Below are 18,662 nucleotides of genomic sequence, written 5' to 3'. Positions count from 1 at the left end.
ATGGCATGAAATAATATTAAAACAACATCATAAAACTGACACGAACAACGGAGCTTCCTGTAATATTGTGAAAGTTCTGCACCCCATTTAAACAGCAGCGTCACTGGTTTGCACCGTGTTCTATTGTACAGTACAATCTGATTTCTGTTTTTGAGGAATTCCTCTTTTTGCTGCCAGTGAGTGGAGAAATGATCAGTTCATAACTTGGTTCAATGAAAGATGAAACATTTATTCTTGTGACATTGTGCAATGTGCCGCAAAGTTCTGATATGCTGTGTTCCCAAAACCGGTGAATGTTAGACAGCCGGTGGCCAAGAGAGTGAGCTGCAGTGATCTGGACGCTGAAGAAGAACTTTAATGATCCCCGTATCCGTTCCGATTCATTAACTTCTCTGTCAAAATTTGATTTAATTTTGTGTTTCTCTGTCAAGTCACTATTTAAATATCAGGAAGGAGGCATTCTTATTATTTTCAAAGGGTTATCTTTGAGATTGGGGCAGTTTGAAAAATACAAGGAGAATCATTGTATTGTGTGAGTTTCTTTTCATCTCCAAACACAAATTGTACAGTGATAGCCATCCACACTGTAAATAGAATCACTTTGTATATTCCACGCGTTTAGTTTCAGAAATCGATAACAATTATTCCGCTAAATTATGCTTTATTATTGTAATGTGACAGAGATCCGAAATTGTTGCAAAATAGACTGACGGTTTCTTTATTTTCCGAAAGTGTTATTTCATAATTTTTAGATTTGTGTTCTTGTTAGGGGCGTGGTAATAAAAATACCACATTTACAATGGAATTAGATTTAAAAAAATAAAGAGATGATGAACAGCAATATCACCATCAGAAATATTGGGAACATTACAATGAACATATTCAGCCAAACAAATATCCCAACGCAGATAAAATGTCCATTTTAACATTAACCTATTGCAAATCTGGGAGTCCATTCTGTTGGGGGTGTGGAAGGTGAGGCGTGGATCCAGTCGCCGCCTCCAGCAGGGAATCAACAGGCGGCGCCTGGAAAGCCGCCCCCTTCTGCCGGGTATTTAAATACCGCTCAGTGGGACCGGAATCCAACAGTCCGGGAGCTGGTTTGTTCACTGAGTTCCTGACATAACCATTTCCCCCAAATCACCAGAAAGATGAAGTCAGCGATTTCTCTCAGTTTGTTGATGACTTTCTTATCCGGTGAGTAGTTTTTTTTTGTAATTGTCCAAGTCTCTCACTGTTACTGTCTCAATTTTTGTTGCAAAGTCAGCAATCATTTCACCAGGATTAATCCTCGGGTTTTTTAAATCTATTTTTACAGGTGTCCAGTCGGAGATTGTGTTGACTCAGCCAGAGACAGAGACCGGGCGTCCCGGAGGCTCCCTGACGCTGACCTGTAAAACCAGCGGCTTCGATCTCAGCAGCAACGGCATGAACTGGATCCGACAGGTTCCCGGACAGGGGCTGGAGTGGCTGGTTTACTACTATCGTTCATCTGACAACCACTACGCCCCAGCAATTAAGGATCGATTTACTGCGTCCAAAGACACTTCAAACAACATCTTCTCTTTGAAGATGACGAGGCTGAAGACCGAAGACACCGCCATCTATTACTGTGCGGGATACCACAGCGAGAGGAACCAGGGATGGGCCCGAACAAGAACAGCCCGAGAGGGAATTCAGCAACTTCCATCGTAACCTGGAGGTCAGTATCTGTTTCAAATATAATAATAACGACAGTGATCAGAACCAAAACACAATGCTATTCTGACAAACCTAACATCGTGAAAATTAAACATTAAACCAACGAAACACACAGACATAATGGGCTGAGATTTTCACTCTGTTTATATGTACTGTTAACAAGTTCAGCAATTCCACACCTGGATATAATGCTCGTTTTACTATTTCTGATACTTGGAGGAGGTGATTCTAGATTGTGTTTTGTAAACTGCTGCATAAATTGTCAATTAGTTCGAAATAATGTTTTATTTGAAGTACATATTGAGCGGCAGCACTGAACAGAGTGAGTGCAGTTTTTGTGCGGGTGTGTGTCACTGTGATACTCCAGTGGGTCACAGTGCTGAGCACAGCGACATCCTCATACAAAATCCTCAGAGAAAGAGATTGTTCAAATTGGTAATCAGTACCACGGCAGAATTTTCAAAGTAAACGAGGCTTCAATGAAATAATGTGTGGAAGTAATATTAGTTTGTGAAAAGGTATAAAACTCTTCCCGTAAAATCTATATTGACCAATGTGCTAAATCTACACAGAGAGATTAAAGGCAATCCGATATCCTTTATAAATATAATGACCAGGTCAGGCTGAAATAACTCACTCATTCGCTCATGGATGAGGCAGAACCAGATTTTTGAGAGAACAGTGGAATTAAATCTCTGTATTTTCCAGTTAGCAGGCGGGCACAGTATTTGACATGCTGTGTCTCACTGTGATACATGGGTGGCACAGCAGTTACTGTCAATACAAAAACCCCTCAGCACCAATTGACCGAGGCTGGGGCAGTGCTCTGTTTTACAATCCAGCATTATCTACGGTGCTATATTATTTATTATATTTATAGTGCTGTACTATGTGTGTCCCAGCACTAAACAACTAACGAGAATTAATATGGAAAATTTATGATAACTATTTGATTATCAGTTAGTGTTTTCAATATCTTGATCATGTGATCCTCCGTGAAATATAAAACATTAGGGTTATTTACGTAAAGCGAACGGTATCCACCAGTACGATAATAATTCCATGAAAATGCAGTGATTTACTTTCCCTCTGGCTTGTTATTTTTTTAAAAAAATACTGATGGATTTCTGTCCATTTTGTGCAGGGATGGTTATTGCATGACGCGGCCTAGAGAATGTGACACTGTGACATCATGGGCTACTGGGGACAAGGGACCATGGTGACGGTGACTACAGGTAAGAGCCATCCATTTATTTAGTCAGTGTTTGATTTGAGTTTTTGTTTTATATTTTTCTCGATTTTATTAATTCACTTGTTCACTGAAATGTGGTTTGATGGATTCTGTGCTGAAAATCGTTACAATGTTTGACGTGCTCCTGCTTAAAATGGAGGTTATAGAATTCTACTGTTATTTGTCAAAAGTTAATACTGAGTGATTCAGTCTCTTGTTGTGATTTGGTGTTTATCTGCTGAGGACAGTGTGTGGCTGGGTTACTTTAAATGCCTTCCTTTTGTTAAACAGTTCGGTGTTTCTGCAATGTTTAGTCTCGGTGACATCTAGTGGCTGCGAGTTGCACCATCTACTCCATAAGTACTTGAAATCTAACCTAATCTTAACAAAATGTGTTAAAGTTTCTACATTAATGTCATGAACATGTTCCGCTTATTGACAATGCTGGTTTTGTTATGTTATTGTTGTGCTCATTGTGATTATTAGTTACTTTGGTGATGGGCGAATTGGCTGGATTTTAAATTGAGATTTTCTGTCAATATGAAATTTGATTCTGTTGAAACTGTTTGTAGAATTGAACTGCTTCTGCACGAACAGGGGTTCAGTCCCTCAGTGATGCATTTTTCTGGTGAGGAGATTGTCTGTCTGGGTGACATTGAATAAGTAAAATTTGTGAAGTGTTTTGGCGATTCTGCATTGTTCACACTCCGTGATACTGAGCTGTTATACGGTTTATGATTGAATACAAAGTCTGCGAGTTTTAAACTATTTGACGTATGCCTGCACAGAGAATTCAGGCCTTATTGTATCTGTATTTTTAAAAATTATAACTGATAATTGTTGTTAAACCAAATCACGGTTTATGCCACTCGTCCAAAACGTACTTTGCCATTGCATTTACAATTTGGGGTACATGTAATGATTTATCTCCGTGGCACCAGATGGCTGCAGCTTTTACTAACCAAATGTTGAAGTACGTTTGAAATCTGTTTGAAATATGGCCCAATATGAATAAAATGTGGTAAAGTTTCAATGTTAATTTGTTAGACATATTCCACCTCCTCGCAATGCTATTGCTCTTATTCCAGATTTCTGTTTAGTTTAGCCATTCATATATTTGGTGACGGGCTGGTTTGCTGGATTGGATATTGAGATTTTCTTGCAATGATATTTTTGATTTTGTTGGATGCATAATTGAGTTGCGTCCCGGTGAAACGGGTTCATTCCTTCATTGATGTGTTTTGGTGTGTTTCTGTTGAGGAGGTTCTGTGGTTCGGTCACTGTGAATGTTTATCGTGTGTGAAATGCTTTGGTGTTTCAGCATTGTTTCTGCAGTGTATAAACTCGGTGACACTGAGCGGTTACATGTTTTCTGGTTGAGTGTAAACAATCTATATGTTTGAAAATCCTTGTAGGGAGGAAACAGGCAGGTTTTGGAAAAAAATAACGATATCGCAGCATTTTTTTAAATTTTAACTAACGTATACAAATTAAAATAAATCATGACATACAACGTTCATTCGGACACTAACTCGTTACTGTAACTAAAAACTTCTCATTACCAAGTTTAACCGTGAAATGAATATAAAGCAAACATTTTTAAATCGCTAATATAACTCCATATTCAACAAAGTTTATTTTATATTCATACCATTATTCATTAATCCCTCCTAATAGTTCTGTTGTGCGTTGCACACAACGAACATGACCAGAAACGTTTCTAGGCTGGAAATATTTTGTGATAATTTCAAAAACTATTTCAATGATAACAAGCTGTTTCCACAGCAGCGCTCAGTTCAACGAGATACTTTGCATTAATTGTTATATCCCGATGAAGTTCGCATTCACTTAAATATGAGTTTTGGAGAATAAGACGTTGCTATTTGGCAATTTTTGTGTCCGATTATTACATCCTTTCTGTGCAGGCTCAACATTCCTTCCAAGTAATTTGTAGTTAGATGCCGAGATAATTAATCACTAATCTCATCTCAAAATTTGTGAAATGGGTTGGTGTTTCTCAATTTTAAGCTCAGTGATCCTGGGTGGTTACAGTTTTTCCAGCTAAATGAAAAAAAGAGACAAAATACGTTTAAAAATCCTTGTTAGGATAAAACAAACGGGTATCGGAAAAAAATGTTAGAGCATTTTATTCATGTCAACTGATGCTCACAGCTTAAAATAAATCATGAATTATAATTCTTACTGTGTCACTATATCTCTGTTAGGGACATTACACAACCCTAAATCTGTTACATTTGAGGTGCTCATTTTCAGAAAAAAATGTTTGTCCAGTTTTCGAGATTTGAGACAGACAGGGAGAGGTAGATAAAATTCGAAAGGAATTTTGAAATGAATATCAGTTTAATTTAAAATAAGTTATTGATTTTTGTTGCCGTAATGTGACAATTGATCAATTAGAATCCCTCAGTTTGAATGAACTTGACAGAGTGAACACAGTTTTCTGACAGGTGGAATTCGCTAACACTAAGCAATTGTTTTTATAACGGTGTTACAATTGTCGTAAGGTGTCCACAGAAACTGGCTAGAGATTGACAAGTTAATACTTGAAATTCAAAAAGATTAATTCAGATAAAAATATTATGATAACATTATAAAACTAATAATAACATCCTGTCTCCATTACTGCTGAACACAAAATCGAATTATTGGATGAATAAATGACAGAATAGAGGAATTGATTCTAATTGAGCATTATGTTCAATTCTTATTAAATGTTATACAGAAGAAAAGGTCTCGACTTATTTTGTGCATCACGTTTCAGCGTTGGACAGGATTTGAATCAATTATCCTCATTGAATTTTTCACTGTTTAATTCAGATTTTCTTAAATTAAACGATATGTTCAGTAACTAAATTATATGGATTGTCTAAATTATTAAATCCAAGAAGCAATTTCATTGATCTCAAACTGCCAGGCCATTATTGCAAATACAAATTCAGAAGCATGCATTTTTAATACGTTTGTAGGTTATAATAAGACATCTGAAGTAAAAGTGGAAATGAAAAACATTTATAATGTGATTCGATTTAAGCAAATGAATTACAGATGTCTGAATATTTCCACTCAGTAATTTGAAGTTTATTGTTTAAGATTTAGTTGGAACCTAATTATTTCACAATGTTCCAGGCAAAGACAAGTTTTGAATGCTTGAAAACTGATTTTATTACGGAGTACAAACCAGTAACAGGAGAACTAACTGCCAATTAATAATAACAAAATATAATATTGGTGCTAATTCATCCAAAACAAAAGACCTTGAATAGTGCACCGGCGTATAAAATATCATCCATTTTAGAGAATATTTAATTGTATCGAAAATGAATTCAGAGGCAAAACATTTCTTTACTCAGCTATGCTCAGCTCGATAAAGTATTTTGCCTTGATTATTTTGTTGATTACATTTAATTAAGAAATTAGATCGAATCAGGTAATGATTTTCAGTGTAAATGTTTCTTGGTCAGTTTAATTCTTACTGTATCACTGCATCTCTGTTAGGAACATTGAACTGTTACTGTGTCCCTGCATCTCTGTTAGGGACATTGAACTGTTACTGTGTCCCTGCATCCCTGTTCGGGACATTGAACTGTTACTGTGTCACTGTATCTCTGTTAGGGACATGGAATTATTACTGTGTCACTGCATCTCTGTAAGGGACATTGAACTGTTACCGTGTCACTGCATCTCTGTTAGGGACATTCAACTGCCCTGAATCTGTTCTTTTTGATTGCTCATTTTCAGCGAAATTACATTTTACATTGTTTTCGAGAGGTGATACAGACAGAGATAAATAATTAAAAGTCGAAGGGAGTTTTCAAATGAATATCAGTTTAATTTTAAATGAGTTATTGATTATCTGTTGTTGTAAGTTGACCATTGATCAATGAGAATCCAACAGTTTGAATGAAATTTACAGATTGAACAGAACAACCTGCTGAGAACTCGACTGTTGCACCGTTTGTGTTTGTTCTGTTTTTGTACGCGTGATCACTGTGTTGGGACCAGGAGTCTCCCTGACTGGCTGTAAATCTTTTGGTTCCTTCTGCTGTATTTCGGGGAGTGAAAATTGATTTATTTCTTCAATACACTTGTATCTGTGAGAAATGTGACAGTTTGACTTGATATTTGACTTGCTGTCTCAGAAATGAGGTCCCTAAGGCATATTGTGACCATCAGAGAGAGCAGAAACTTCAGACTACAGAGGGAGAATTGGGTAATTTTTAAGCAATGATGTACCGGCCTTGGGAATGTTCGATGAGCAAATACAAAGTGAGATTTACTACATTGTGCTCCATACTACAGCAGCCCCTGAGCTGTTTAGTATGACAGTTGAAGGGTCCAATTCTTGTTTTTAATCTTCTAAAGGCGTTTAAGAGTCATTTGCTCGGCCAGAATTTTTAATATTCCCTCATTGTTCCTTCACAAAGTGTTGATATGAAACATCCTTGACTGACTGCAGTCCATGTGCTGCAGGCATTCGCCGCGCTGGAAGGCAGAAAGTTCCAGGATTTTGACCCAGCGACTATGAATGAAGTGAGATATTGTTTCAAGTCAGGATGGTGTGTGATTTGGAGGGGAGCTTGCAGCTAATAGTGTTTGTCTGTGACTGCTACCCTTGTCCTGTTAGGATGTAAAGGCAGCGGGTTTGGACAGTGTATTCTATGGAGCCTTGGTGAATTGTTGCAGTGCATGTTGTATATAATACACACTGCTTGTTAGTGATGGAGAGAGCGAATAGGGTGAATGAAGGGGCGGGTAATCTTGTGGGTGGCTTTGCCCTGGATTGTGTCAAATTTGGTGAGATTTTACAAGTTTCGCTCCTTGAGGAAAGAGGAAATTATTCAATTGTGACAGACTTGCGAAAGATTTAAATGTTTTTCCAACCTTTGCCCCGCAGCCCCTATTGTGCTCACTTGTCACTCCCACTTACTGTGTGCGTGCGTGAGTACGTGTGGAGTGAGTTTGCTTTTCCAGATTGAATCAGCCAGATAGAGACTTACACACATCACACACTCTCACACACATAAATACACACATACACACGTTCATATTCTCTCACACATGCACACATACATACGTCCAATTACTTCTTCTCTCATACGATATCTCTCACATATATTCTCTTTCTCCCACGGTCCAAAAACTCTCTCTCAAATACAAATACTCTCGCTCTCTCAGTCTCTCATACCCTCATACACAAAAGCACTCACACAGACAACCCCATACACATTCTCTCTTACACGCAGACACACACACTCACATAAGCACAGTCTCACGCTCTCGCACACAGACCGTCTCCCCCACATTCTGTCACACACGCTGTTATCTCACATTTATCCACGCACACGCTCTCACAATTCCTCTTGCGCACGCATCTCTCTCTCTCTCTCTCTCACACACACACACACACACACACACACACACACACACACACACACACACACACACACACACACACACATATATTTCTGTCTCTCTTGCACACACTATGTCGCACCTGTACATTCTTGCTCTCACATACTAGCTGTCTCACAAACAATCTCTCACAAACATAGACCCATGCACACACTCTAACACGCACTCTTACACACAGACACAATCTCTCACATAAGCACAGTCTCGAGCACATATTCTCCGTCTCACACTCATTCACATGCTCTCTCTCTCATACGAACACTTGCAGACGCATTCACTCACACAGGCACACATTTCTTTTCACACGCTCACTCCCTTACGCATTGTGTCACACAGCACAATCTTGCTCTCAAACACTCTGTCTCTCACAAACATCATTCTATCACACGCACACCGTCTCTCCGCCTCTTACACACGAACACACATGTGTACGCAATGTATCTCTCTAATACTCCAACTATCACAGACACATATTCTCTCAACAGTTATTTCACTCACACACACTCACACATCCACTCTGTCTAATTTTCACTTTTTCTCGCTCACACATGCTCTGCCCGCACACACACACACACACACACACACACACACTTTGAAGAACAGAGACACACTCTCACACACATAAAGAATAACTCTTCAAACACACACACTCTCTCACACACACTCTATCTCACAGACCCTTTCTATCACACACACTCTTCTTGCACACACAGATCACAGATCAGTCTCACACACGTGCAAAAGTATTCATGTGTCTGACACCCTCTCACACACAACGTCTCTCTCTCACACACGAAAATTCTCTCTCTGACACACACACACTCGCGCTCACACACACACACAAAGACATTGCTTCTGTCACCCACACACATTGCACAGATCTTTCTCACACGCAATCCCATGCACACTTTCACACACTCATGAACGTATTATTTTGCTTTCCAACAGACACACTGTCCCCTCTTGCAATCGCAGCCCACTGTCTCTCACACACATGCAAACGCAGTCTATCACTCACAGATACCCTGACACACACGTTCACCCTCTCTTTCTCTCTCTGACACACACACACACACACACACACACACACACACACACACACACCTAAACACCCCTCTCTCTCTCTCACACACACACACACACACACACAAACACACACAAACAAGTCCGCCTGGCTCTCCAGTACTGGTGTAAACTTGGTGTTTGATTCCTGTGTGATCCTAGTTTTGCTGGAAGCTTCCCTTCCAGCTCCCTCAGTCTGTCTATTTGTTCACTGATCCGTGTTTCTTAAAGAAAGGCACCGACATTAAAGCAGCTGCCCGGTGATCTACACTGATTCCTGACTTTACACAGCCCTGTTACTGAAAGCTGATGAATGTAGAGAATCGGGAAAAGATCGATGGAGAGGAAGAGGAGGAGGTGGCTCACTGACTCTCTCACCCTCACCCACACTTACTCACTCACCCTCAATCTCTCATCCTCACTCAGAGAACTTCCCTCACTCACCCTCACTTTCCCACCTTCCCTTGCTGACACAATCTCACTCACTCAGCCTCATTCATTCACCCTCACTCACTCATCCCCAATCATTCATCCCCAGTCACTCAACTTCACTGACTCACGCTCACCCACTCATCCTCACTCACGCTTACTCACTCACCCTTACTCACTCACCCTTGCTCACTCATCCACCCTCACACACTTACCTTCACACACTCAACTGCACGCACTCACCCTGAGAAATTCACTGATCCTCATTCGCCCTGAGTCATTCACGCTCACACACTCACACACTCATTCACAATTTCTCACTCATATTCGCTCACTCACTCTCATCCATCCTCACTCACTCACCCAGACTCACAAACCCTCATTCAACTTCACTCGTTCAACCTCAATCATACACCCTGATTCACTCATCCACACACCCTCACTTACTCACTCACATTCGCTCACTCACCTCCATTCACTCACTCTCACGCCCTTACTCACGCACCCACATTCACTCGCTCATACGCACTCACCCTTACACACCCTCACTCACACGCCCTCATTTACTCACTGTCACTCAGCCACCCACACTCATACACCATCACTCACTCAACCTCACTCACTAAACCTCACTCACTGACTTACAGCCTAAGTCAGACACCAACAATCATAGTCACGTTCATTCACTTATCCCACTAGTCCACTCTCACTCACCCTCACTCACTCACCCCATTCACTCACGCTCACTCACTCACCCTATTTACCCACGCTCACTTATCCAATCTCACTCACTCTCACTCACTCAGTCACCGCACTTACCCACTCTTCCAGTCTTACTTACTCTCTCTCACACTCACTCACCTACCCACCCTCACTCACCCATACTCACCCCCACAGCTCAATGACCCTCTCTCTCACACACACTTATGCCATCTCACCCATTCAGACTCACTCAGACTCACGCACCCACATTCACTCACACACCCTCACATACTCACCATCACTCAACTTCATGCACCCTAACTCACAGATCCTCAATCACTCATCCTCTCTCAAACACCTTCACTCACTCACCCTCATTCTCCCACCCATCCACATTCATTTTCCCTCACACACTCTCACACACCACCCTCAATAACACACTCTGACTCTCTCTCTCTCACCCCTCACTTACTCAGTCACATTCACTTCCTCACCCTCATTCACTCACTTTCACTCACCCACCTCCAGTAACCTTCACACATCCTCACTCACTCTCCCTCATTCTTTCATTCTTGCTTACCTACACTCATCCAGCCACCTTCACTCACCTTCAGCCACCTTCACACCCACCCTCTCTCACACACCCTCATTTATTCACGCTCTCTCACCCTCACCCACACTTACTAACCCTCAATCACACATCCTCAGTCAAAGAACTTCACTCACTCACTCTCAGTTACCCACCTTCTGTCACTCACACAACGTCACTCATCCACTCTCACTCATTCAATCACTCACCCTCACGCACTCACATTCTCTCACTCACACTCACTGAATCTGTGTGGGGAGGTTTGCAACCAGAGAGAAGAAAGATCTCAAGCGGCAGTTGGATGTTCAAATGTGGGAGCTGCCCTGGGAGTGCAGAGAGCTGGAGGGAATCACTGGGGACTCGGGGCCTGGGACAACGGCAAAGCGTCAGGGGAGAACAGGAGGCGTGGGAAAGGGCAGAGAGCGGGGATGGGGCAGGGAGAGAGCCAGGGGAAACAGCAGAGAGCCGGGGGAAAGGCAAAGAGGCGAGGGAAAGGGCACGCAGCTGGACACCAACGCGAAAACCCGGGGAAAAGGGCAGAGAGAGAGGAGAAAGGGCAGGGAACAAGGGGAAAGGGCAGAAAGACCAGTGAAAGGGAAGAGAGCCGAGAGAAAGGACAAAGGTGGGGGGAAAGGTAGAGAGACCAGGGAAAGGGGAAACAGCCAGGAGAAAGGACAGGGAGGCACGAGAAAGGGCAGAGAGTCGGGGGAAAGGGCAGGAGATTCAGGTGGAAAGGGCAGGAGAGTCAGGTGGAAAGGGCAGGAGAGTCAGGTGGAAAGGGCAGAGAGCGCAAGGGAAGGACAGGAGAGTCAGAGGGAAACGTCAGAGAGCTGGGGGAAAGGTGAAAGAGGGTAGGGAGCAGGGACAGAGGGCAGAGAGCTGGGGGAAAGCGTAGGGTGCTGAGCTGGAGGAAAGGGCATAGAGCTGGAGGGAAGTGTAGAGAACCAAGTGGAAATACAGAGAGCTACATGAAAGGGGAAAAAAGCCACGGTGAAAGGCAGACAGCCATGGGAAAGGGGCAAAGAGCTGGGGACAATGGGAAGAGAGCGGGTGACGGACTGGCGGAGAAAGGAGGTTCAAAATAGAGCTAGCACCACAATCAGCTCATGTGTAATCTCAGTGAATGATGGAGGAGACTTCAGGGCCCGAATGGCCAACTCTTGCTATTAATGTATGATCCTTCAATTAGTCAATGTTGCATTTATTTGAAATTATAATCACATTTAGAGATTCCTGATCATTCAGTAAGTATTCATTCTGTCGGTATTTTTGACGCAAAGTCACGAATCTTCGTTTTGTGGAGGGAGAGGCAGTGAGTTGGAGAGAGGAAGGGGCATCTATCAGTTTGAACACAGGCAATTTCCAAAACTAGTGTGGCGATGCCGGCGTTAGGTTGGTGTGGGCACAGTAAGGATTCTCACAACACCAGGTTACAGTCAATAGGTTTATTTGGAATCGCGAGCTTTTGGAGCTCCCTCATCAGGTGAGTGGATGATATGAATGAAGAGACAACTCATTCATCACAAAGTGCTGGTGTTTGATAAATAAATAGTTGTTGCAATAATGGAGAAAATCGTAGCTCTTCTCTGTTAATCCAATGAATGATATGTCATTTTGAGAATATCAGAATGTTTTTTTCTTCCTAATCTGATAGAGTTGGAAACAGGGATATGAGTTTCTACAGAGATGGCGATTCCCAAACATAGAACTAACATAATCTCAAAGGTGGACGTGGTTTTAATCGGGAAATATTAGGATAAGTTCATAATTCTAATCAATGTTCGAGATAGAAACATAGAAAATAGCAGCTGGAGTAGGCCATTCGGCCCTTTGAGCCTGCTCCACCATTCACTTTGGTCAGAGCTCGTCAATACCTAATCCATACCTCTACCCATATCCCTTTAACACCAAGAGCTATATCTAATATAGAAACATATTTGTAACAACATGTTTGATGACTTAATAAACGCAAATGAGAGTATAACTTGTTCAATCGGCTATCCTTTCCCAGCAACACCGTCTCCGCCCACTCTCTACAGCCTGGTCTCCTCCTGTCAGCAGCAGAACTCCGACGGCTCCATCACCTATGGATGTTTGGCGATGGATTACTCTCCAGATGTCTCCAAACTGACCTGGAAGAAAAATGGGCAGCAGATCTCCTCTGGGTTTAAGACTTACCCGTCAGTGAGAAACACTAAGGGAACCTACACCCTGAGCAGCCAGTTAACCATCAGCGACTCAGCGGGAGAATGCCCCAAAATTGACTGTGAGGTTCGACACAGCGGCACAGTCAAGAGCGTTGAAATGCCATGTAAGTGTTGTGAAACTTGGGTAAGAGAGGGACGCTGTGATTGAACTGTGTAAGATCTTAGTTATAACTGATTTGTAGTATTCTGAAAAAAAAATTGTGCAAAATCCAAGTAAATGTCTACTGACTGAAAAGTCGCTCAAAATCAGAGGACCATTGAAATGTGACGGTGCAGAAAGAGACCATTTCGCCCATCATGTCTGTGCTGGCCAGAAGCGAGAACACATAAACTAGCCATGCATTTTAAGCCCACTTTCTAGCCCTTGCTTCGTAGCCTTGCAGGTTAAAGCACTTGAGATGCAGATCCAGATATCTTTGAAATGACCATGCTCCCTGGTTATTGAGCCCTGCATTTTGGGAATGAATTATTTCTGCCTACGTCCATTATAATTTTGTGAACCACAATTACATCACGCCTCAGCCTCCTCTTTTTCTGGTCATGTAATTTGCTTACAACTCCTGCCTATCCAATCTAGCCTCATGGCTGCAATGTTCAGGCCCTGGCAACATTTTTGAAAACCTCATCTCTCTCCAGAGTCATTACGTCATTCCTGCTACGTGGTGGCCAGGACTGTGCAGCAAACCCAAACGTGGCCTAACTGGTGTGTTATACAGCCCCACCATTACATCACTGATTTTGTGTTCAATACCTCACACATTGGAGGAATTAATCCAAAATGCTTTCTTGATCAACTTGTCCAGTTACCCTACCATCTAAAAACAACTGTGGACATGCACTACAAGGTCTTGTATTTTCTCAATCTCTCTCAGCCTTCTGTTTTATTGAATATTTCCTTGCTTTGTTTGCCCTCCGCAAATGCATTGCGTGACACTTTTGACGGTTGAATTCTATTCGCCATTTCCCTGCCAATTCAACAAAACCATGGATACAATTCTCAAATCGGCAGCTCTGGCGCTCAGATAAAACAACTAATTTTAACTGTTGTCAATTGAATTTTCAAGTAATGTCTAAACATGTGTTTGTTGAAGGTGATATCCCCCCAACTGTTATCCTCACTGTGAGTTCCAATGAAGAAATCACAAGCAGGAAATTTGCAACCATCGTCTGTTCAATCATCGATTTCCAGCCAGGGTCAATGACGGTGAAGTGGCTGAAGAATGGGGAACCCATGGATTCAGGAATTGTCACCTCTCCCGCCTGTCAAGTGAACAGGAATTTCTCGGCCAGCAGTCGGCTGACAGTCTCCGCGCGGGAATGGCTCAGCAAAGCGGTCTATACCTGCCAGGTCACTCATCAAGGATTCACTCAGAGTCAGAACATCAGCGCATCTCAGGGTAAGAGACTTAAACAGTGGGCAAAATATATCATTCCGATGTTCACCGGAATTAGGGATCTATTAAAGTTGGTACAAACCATAAAACAACTTCGAAGTTGTTCTCATGTAGTTTGCTGCATTAGGACAATGCCTCATTTAGAATTTCATCAGAAAGGCAATTGTTTGTTATCCCTCCATGAGATGTGCATTCATTTCCCAAACCCGAGGGCACTTCAGTGTCAACCACGTTGCTGTGAGTCAGGAGTCACATGCATGCCAGGCCAGATAAAGACAGCGGATTTACTTGTTAAAGAGGATTTCTGAATTAGAAGGGGTTTTACAGCAATGGCTTCATGATAATAATTTCAACTTTTAATTATACATTTTTATAGAATTCAGATTTAAAACTTGCAGTGGTGAGATTCGAATCTGTGTCCCCAGAGTCTTGCACTTGGTTACAAGTCTATTGATAACACCATATGCCACTGCCTCCCCTTGAAAGAGTGCCCCCTTCCGTTTTGGAGTAATATAGGGAGAGAGATGGCCTTGATGTCAGCTTTATTTTCCTGAGACAGCTGGTAAGATTTAGAGAGACAGTGGGGATCGAATTCTTTCACAGGTCACAGCATAGGGGTAAAATTTTGGAAAGTGCATCCATCCTATTTATAAACTAACAGCCAGTACTTTTTATTTATTTCCTGAGTTCAGGATGGTGTATTTGTTTGGGAATTCTGCAATGATGATTCATGAAAATGGTACCGCTGCTACAATGTTTAATAAAGGGAATAAGTTCATAGAACAAGCTGTCTTTTCATCCTCCATTGAAGTTGAAAGGCGATAGTTAGAGATTGATATATTAAAGGCGACTTCGCCTCCTTCAGGCTGAAGACTGCTGTCCTGCTTCTGAAGGGGAACTAGGGTTGATTTCCATTTCTCATTCACAGATCCTTCCCAGTGCCATGATACCACAGTGAAGATACAACCACCACCAATAGAACAGGTCTTACTGGAGGCGACCGTGACCTTAACCTGCATCATTTCCAATGCTCCTTATGGAGTTAACGTGTCCTGGATCCGAGACAGGAATTATCTGAAATCAGAGATTGCAGAAAAGCCTGGAGAGGATCCTGACAGCGTGATCAGCAAATTAAACATCTCGACACAATCCTGGCTGAGTGGGGCTGTGTTTTACTGCGTGGTGAGCCATCAGGATCTGCCGACTCCTTTAAGAACATCTATCCACAAGGAAACAGGTGAGCTGAGAGATTGAAGCAATAAATGTAGGGTCAACGGCAGGGTTCTGGGGAATGTGGAGGAACAGAGAGATCTTGAGGTTCATATCCACAGATCTCTGAAGGTTGCCACTCAAATGGATAGAACAGTGAAGGCTTATCGTGTGTCAGCGTTTATTGACAGGGAGTTTGAGTTTAAAAGCTATGTAGTTATCTGCAACTATATCGGACCTTGGTGAGATCACATTTGGAATATCGTGTTCAGTGTTGGTCACCTCACTATACGAAGGATGTGGAAGCATTGGAGAGAGTGCAGAAGAGATTTACCAGGGTGCTGCCTGGTTTGGAGGGTAGGTCTTATGAGGAAAGGTTGAGGGAGCTGGGGCTTTTCTCTTTCGAGCGGAGGAGGATGAGAGGCGACATAATAGAGGTTTATAAGATGATGAGGGGTAGAGATAGATTGGACGTGCAGGGACTATTTCATCGGGTGGATGTAGCTGATACTAGGGGGCATAAATTTATGGTTCATGGTGGGAGATATAGGAGGGATGTCTGAGGTAGGTTATTCATTCATAGAGTGTTTGGGGTGTGGAATACACTGCGTCCTGTGATAGTGGAGTCGGACACTTTAGGAACTTTCAAGCGGTTATTGGATAGGCACATGGAACACTCCAGAATGATAAGGAGTGAGATAGCTTGATCTTGGTTTTGGACATAACTCGGCACAACATTGCGGGCCGAAGGGTCTCTACTGTGCTGTACTGTTCTATGTTTCTATGTAAATGCATCACTGTGTCTATCTCAGTGGAAGTGTACAAGTCAATATTTAATATGCAGCGTATTAATGTTCTCCCCTGAACTAAACGACTCTGGGCCGATTGATATTTTTACGGGGAAGTTTGATGTGTTGATGAACGAAAAGTGAACTGAAGGCGATGTTATTGGGTTTAGATCGAAACAGAAGGGAGGAGCCTGATGTGGAGCAAAAAAAAACAGAAAACCAAAAAGAAAAGTAGATCAGTTGAGCCGAATAGCCTGATTCTGTGCTGTAAATGTTCTGAAACTTTCCAGTCCAACCCCCTGAGTTATTTGAGAAAACAATTGTGTTCACCTCCCCTCCAAGCTGGAAGTCAAAAATGGAAACGTTTAAAATCAAAATCGAAGCACATTTTCCTGGTATCTAACCAGTGGTTTCATTGTCTCCAGAATTCTCCAGTTTATTGACATTTATTGTACATTTTCTGCAGATCCAAATCCGCGGGAACCGTCCGTCTCTGTCCTCCTGCCCTCGGCAGAAGAAGTCTCCGCTCAGAGATTCGTCTCCCTCAGCTGCTTAGTGAGAGGTTTCTCCCCCCGAGAGATCTTCGTCAAGTGGACCGTCAACGACAAGCCGGTGAATCCCGGGAACTACAGGAACACCGAGGTGGTGGCGGAGAACGGCAATAGCTCCTTCTTCATGTACAGCCTGTTATCCATTGCAGCAGAGGAATGGTCCAGCGGCGCTTCTTATTCCTGTGTGGTGGGACATGAAGCCATCCCCTTGAAGATCATCAACAGAACAGTTGACAAGTCCAGCGGTAAACCCAGTTTTGTGAACATTTCTCTTGCACTGATGGACACCGTTAATTCATGTCAATGAGAATCACTCGGTTACATTAAAAACTTCAATAAAAAGAATAAAATCTTTTTCCTCCAACGATAAATGAAATTCACAATTCCTTAATAAATTGTTTTTTCAGTTTTACTTCCATTAGAAATCTTTAGTTTGAGTCAGATATTTTCAGGTCTCTGGCCCAAGTCTTGTTGAACCAGTGCGCCCAGCTCAGATACACCCAGATACAGTAGAGTATATTCATTACAGGATTCTGCAAAATATCTTCACCGACTTTCCTCCGCTGAGGAGAAATATTACTGTTTCAACACTTCTGACAAACAAACACAACATTTAGATCTCGGTGTTCCTGCTTCTCTCATTGTCCATGCCTTTATCCATTGATGTGAGCTTTAAGCTGCTGCACCAAACCCACTGGGAACTGAAGTGAGGGTCACACAGAAACATGGAGGAACAATCCCCCTGTCAGAGAGAAGGGGAGTGAAATTGTTGACATACCGGATTCCTACTCGCCCAATAAAGAGAGGGGAGGAGCAATAGCTAACCCATATACCACTACTTCCTCAATGAAAAGAGGAGGAATGTCATTATTTATCCACTGTACCTCCACCTCCTCAGTGGTTAGACCCATTAGGGACATTGCTTCACCAGGTAGAGAGAACTCACTCTCCTCCCTCACCCAAGTAGCGTGTTTGGGTGGGAACAGTTCTTTACAATAAGGGCTCAGTTGTCAACAATACAAATTAGCTTCTGGTTTGCTTGCTGCAGATTTGGAAATATAATTATCTTAATCAGCGTAATATATATACTTATGCAACACAATTTTAAAATATTTCAAAACTCTTGTTCCTGTTAAACATGTGCTGGCATTGATTTCCCATAACACAAATTTAAACAACTGATTGAATCCTCCCCCGTTTTTACTCTTCTGTCCCTGAGGTTTGTGAGGTGCATCAGTGAATGATTTCACTCGTTCTCCTGATATCACCGTGCCACTCACATAAAATAAATTTATACAGCAAACTCTGAAAATATGTTCCCTTATCCGTATTGACTGGATCATGTTCAAGTAATTATTGCCAGTGA

The 18,662-nt window shown here is 42.1% G+C and overlaps 1 gene segment (V, D, J or C); it reads left to right on the top strand.

Moving 5' to 3' along the window:
- The first annotated feature begins 1,151 nt into the window (after positions 1 to 1,151).
- On the top strand, positions 1,152 to 17,672 carry LOC145363626 (Ig heavy chain C region-like). The segment is given in 7 exon segments: positions 1,152 to 1,197; positions 1,319 to 1,624; positions 2,886 to 2,936; positions 13,159 to 13,458; positions 14,446 to 14,751; positions 15,677 to 15,985; positions 17,212 to 17,672. Coding segments are annotated over 7 exon segments (1,710 nt in total).
- Positions 17,673 to 18,662: the final 990 nt, after the last annotated feature.

This window comes from Carcharhinus amblyrhynchos, unplaced genomic scaffold, assembly GCF_965287045.1.
Source record: "Carcharhinus amblyrhynchos unplaced genomic scaffold, sCarAmb.v2.hapA scaffold_39, whole genome shotgun sequence".
Classification (NCBI taxonomy): Eukaryota; Metazoa; Chordata; class Chondrichthyes; order Carcharhiniformes; family Carcharhinidae; genus Carcharhinus; species Carcharhinus amblyrhynchos.
Note: the sequence above shows the minus strand (reverse complement) of the source record. Positions and strands in the feature narration are given on the sequence as shown.